The sequence below is a fragment of the Egretta garzetta genome, unplaced genomic scaffold (genome assembly GCF_000687185.1).
Source record: "Egretta garzetta isolate BGI_Z169 unplaced genomic scaffold, ASM68718v1 scaffold384, whole genome shotgun sequence".
Classification (NCBI taxonomy): domain Eukaryota; kingdom Metazoa; phylum Chordata; class Aves; order Pelecaniformes; family Ardeidae; genus Egretta; species Egretta garzetta.
The window spans coordinates 703,230-706,988 of record NW_009259496.1 but is presented as its reverse complement, the minus strand read 5'-3'; the positions used below and the strand labels follow the sequence as shown (position 1 = coordinate 706,988).

At 52.2% G+C, this 3,759-nt stretch overlaps 1 protein-coding gene across 7 annotated transcripts in view; it reads left to right on the top strand.

Moving 5' to 3' along the window:
- Positions 1–3,678, top strand: part of WDR7 (WD repeat domain 7) — a 147,125-nt gene extending 143,447 nt beyond the window's left edge. For 6 of the 7 annotated variants that reach the window (XM_009637400.2, XM_035892942.1, XM_035892943.1 and 3 more), the window contains one exon: positions 1,120–1,864. In XM_009637400.2, the coding sequence (XP_009635695.1) occupies positions 1,120–1,323 (204 nt within the window). In that variant the 3' untranslated portion in view covers positions 1,324–1,864. Of the gene's footprint in view, positions 1–1,119; positions 1,865–2,466 lie in introns of those variants that run through there. The other variant, XM_035892947.1, reaches the window with a different exon arrangement.
- The last annotated feature ends 81 nt before the right edge of the window (positions 3,679–3,759 follow it).

Sequence of the window (3,759 nt, the reverse complement as noted above, 5' to 3'; positions counted from 1 at the left end):
CTTCCAGGTGTACAAATGCTCACGTTCGAGTGGCTTTTACATAAAGAGTTAAATACACCTACACATTTAGTTTTAAAATGTGACCTCGTGCACTAGTGATTTTTCCCTTCTGTGTTCTATTTGGCACTATTATTAATGCAGGAAAATCAGTAACATTAGTCATCTTAAAAGGGTTATTACTCAAGATGATTTAAATTGTGAAAATGTCAGCGGTGCTTGCATGCTCCCTGCGAGAGATGCCGTGATTTACACTCTCTGACACCGCTCTGCTGCCGAGAAGAGCCAGGAAAAAGTAATGGCTTGGACTTTGTACTGATCAGAATTCAGGACGTGGCATCAGCAATAACGCGCCTTAAATGTCCCGGGATTTGCCAAGGTTTCGTGGGGCACGTCTCAGGGATGCAGCCACCTGCTGACGGGCACCCAAGGGCCGCCGTGCGTGCGGATGGACGGGTTTTGAGAGCAAAGGTGCGTCCAGAAAGCGTAGGGTTTTGTGTGTCTCCGTGGGTTAGGTCAGGGAATCTCATTTATAAAAACCTGGAGCTAGGCGAGATGCATCAGCAATAATGGGCCTGCTTCCCGAAGAGTAACTCAGCGGAGCTCTTCTGGACGGCCTCTTCATCCACCAGTCAATAAAGAAGCTCTTGCTGTTGGGTTTTTTATCATGGCGACTGCTCTTTATTCTGCGTATCTTCAGCTCTGGTGTTTTTATGATTTTGATCAATAATATTCTAGCATAAACACAATCTTATTCCTATTTCCTGGTTTTTCCCCAAATTCTCACAGGATATGCTTATGCTCAGCATGCCTTTATAAATTGCCCCCGAGGAGCGCAGTGAGGTTCGCCCACCGAGTTCGTCGGGTTTTCGTTGTGCCCGGTTGTGTATCAGGGTCACTAACCGCCATCCAGACCACCCAGCGCGTCGCCGAAGCACTGGGCTCCCCTTCCATCAAACGGCGGCGATTGGCCCATCTCTTAACAAAATCTTAATTAAGCCTGGTTTGAGGCAGCCGCTGGCCCCGGGGGTGGCAGGGGTATTGAAGTTGGGTGTGCGTCGCGGGGGGTGACCCTCCCCAGAACCCCTGGGCAGGGTGGGTCACCCTTGGGTGTCTCCGCAGATGAACACCTCTCTCCTGGGGAGCATCGGCATGCTGAACTCTGCGCCCCAGCTCCGCTGCATCAAAACCTACCAGGTGCCCCCCGTCCAGCCAGCCTCGCCCGGCTCCCACAACGCCCTCCGGCTGGCACGGCTCATCTGGACCTCCAACCGCAACGTCATCCTCATGGCTCACGACGGCAAGGAGCACCGCTTCATGGTCTAGGGTAAACCCCCCCGCTAGACACCCACTTCTCTTTCAGAGTCCCTCGCAATTCTCCCCCTCTCCGTCCCCGTGCTCCTCGTGCGGGATGCCCATGCGGCGCAGCGGAAGCGGGGATCGGTAGCACCGGTGGCACCCCTCGGCCAGCTCCGCGGCGGCAGGAATCCAACCCGGCCCCTTCCTCGCTGGATGTCGAGTTCACGCAGCAGCCCTCATTAAACACGTTTATTCCTTTGGAGACGCGCGCGGAATCTCGGTGTTTACCAAAAAGGCTCGTGTTTACATGTACTTTCTCCTCGTGACCACTGAATGACGGCGGGCGATGCATCTTAGAGCCGGGCACTCGGGGTTCTGGGCGAGGGGCCCGCTGCCTCGGGATGGAGAGGGGTTGAGTTTCGGGGGGTGGGTGCCCTGTGTTCTGATCCGAAGGGGATGTTTCCTCACACAAAGTCTCAGTTTTCAAGAGAATTGGAAGTGCTGCTGTGCCCAGTCACTGCTTGCTGTAGTCTGGAACAAAGAGTAATAGCCCAGGTGTAAATAAAAATGAAAAAAAATCCCTTTAAGATGGAATAGCAGACTTGACAGAAGGAGTATTTATATATCAAGGTGGGTTTGCTACCTGTGCAGGTATTTATTTAAAGAAAAAAAAAAAATGGTGAAAAGCTTTTTCTTCCTCCAGCCGCCCCTCTTGGTGCTGGGTGGCTGCGCCGGGGGACCGGCGGGGGGCAAATCTGGCTGGGGAGCTGCTGGGAAGGGTGACGGGGGGGTTGTTGGCATGGGTGACACCGAAACATTCTCTTCGGTCGGCGGGTTCCTCTGTAGCGCTAGCTGTGACCGTGCTTCCCTCTTCGTGCATATCCCATCTTGTGAAGTGTTTCATGGTGTGGAAGTGTGCTGGCTTGTGCTCACGGTAAAGAAAAGAAATCTCTGAAGTACTGTTTTATTTAAACATATTGATGTATATGTTTGTATAGCCTTTTCTTTGCCATTTTTGTCTGGGAAGCTCACTGAGCGAAGAAGGCGGTCTTTAGATAATGAAGTAAAAGCGGTACCTAGAGAACCTCCCCTTCCCCAAAAAGGAATAAATTCACTTTTAAAATGGCTTCTAAATATAAAAAGCATTGATTTATTATTTTTTTTTTTTAGGTGGTCTGTGTAGTGCATGGTACATGCCGGTGAGATTTACAGCCCAGAAGCTTACATATCTGTTTGCTGTTTTAAAATAACCTAAAAAACAAAATTAAGAAGCAAGGAATGAAGACCATTAGGAATGTTTAACACAAACTGCCGTGAGGTTTAATCTTCCCTCTGGCGGGAATGTAGCGTATAGCGGAGAGCTCTCCAGTAGAGTATCGGGGTCTCTTCTGAGGGAGCTACCGCAGCGTGCACGTGCGCGGCGTTTGTACAGGTATAGGCGCAACCTTGGGGAGGAAAAGGAAAACAGCAGGGGGATGGCTGCCGGAGAGCTGCCGTCCGGAGAGCGGAACGCCGGCATTGTCAGGGTAGGTGCAGAGGAGAGCGCTGAGGTGCCCCGTAAGCCTTCTCCCACCGGCACCCCAGCCGCTAGGTTACGGTAGATATCACATGTATATATACATATGTATATGTGTTTACTTTCAAAACAAAACGCGGCCCCGTAGGAACGCGGACTGTGCCCCTGCAGTGATTTCCCGTGCGGTATAGTGAACCACCATCCTGAATTATATTCTATGCATTAAAGTGTTTGTTTTAAGCTGGAAGCGTATCGGGTTTTCTCAAGCGCGGAAGAGCACTGGGCACTCTCCTGGCAGCCCTGGGCAGGGGCTCCCGTAGCGAGGGCTTGGTTTGCTGCCCAGCTGCCAACCCCCAAAACGTCTCCACCCGGCGCTGGGCAAGGGGCCAGCATGGGCTCGTGGCATCCCTGCCCGGCTGGCCGGTGCCTGTGTGCTGGTTAAACCCAGCCTGGTGACCCCGTTAAGCCCAGCCTGAGCTTCCGCCCCGCCTGGCGCGCTCGGCACTGCAGTGAAATGTGTGTTGTCATTCCGGCGTGAGCTTGTAGCACTTTATTGATTTGTTAGTGCTGTATGTGGACTTGTCCTTGTAAACGTAGAGACGTATGTGGCTTCGCTGGCAGTTTACAAGCAGAAGATGACACGATGAGACGCCTGTATGGAAACGTTGTGATGATGGAAGCCACCGCCTGCGGTGAATGGTTCAAGCGTCTGCCTCTCCAGCAACTTCCTGACGAATCCGCTCCCCGCCCTCCGTGTGTACGAAACTTCCCGGTGTAAATATGCTTGTGAAATAAAACTGGATTGTATTGAAGAGCCCTGGTTTCCTGGCGTCAGCCCGAGGGTGCGGAAGTGATTCCCCGTTGCTGGTTTACTGGTGAGGTCCCGTCCCCATTTAAGAAACTTCTTCCTTTTCAGCTGAAAATCGGCGTGAACGAGGGCAGCAGGA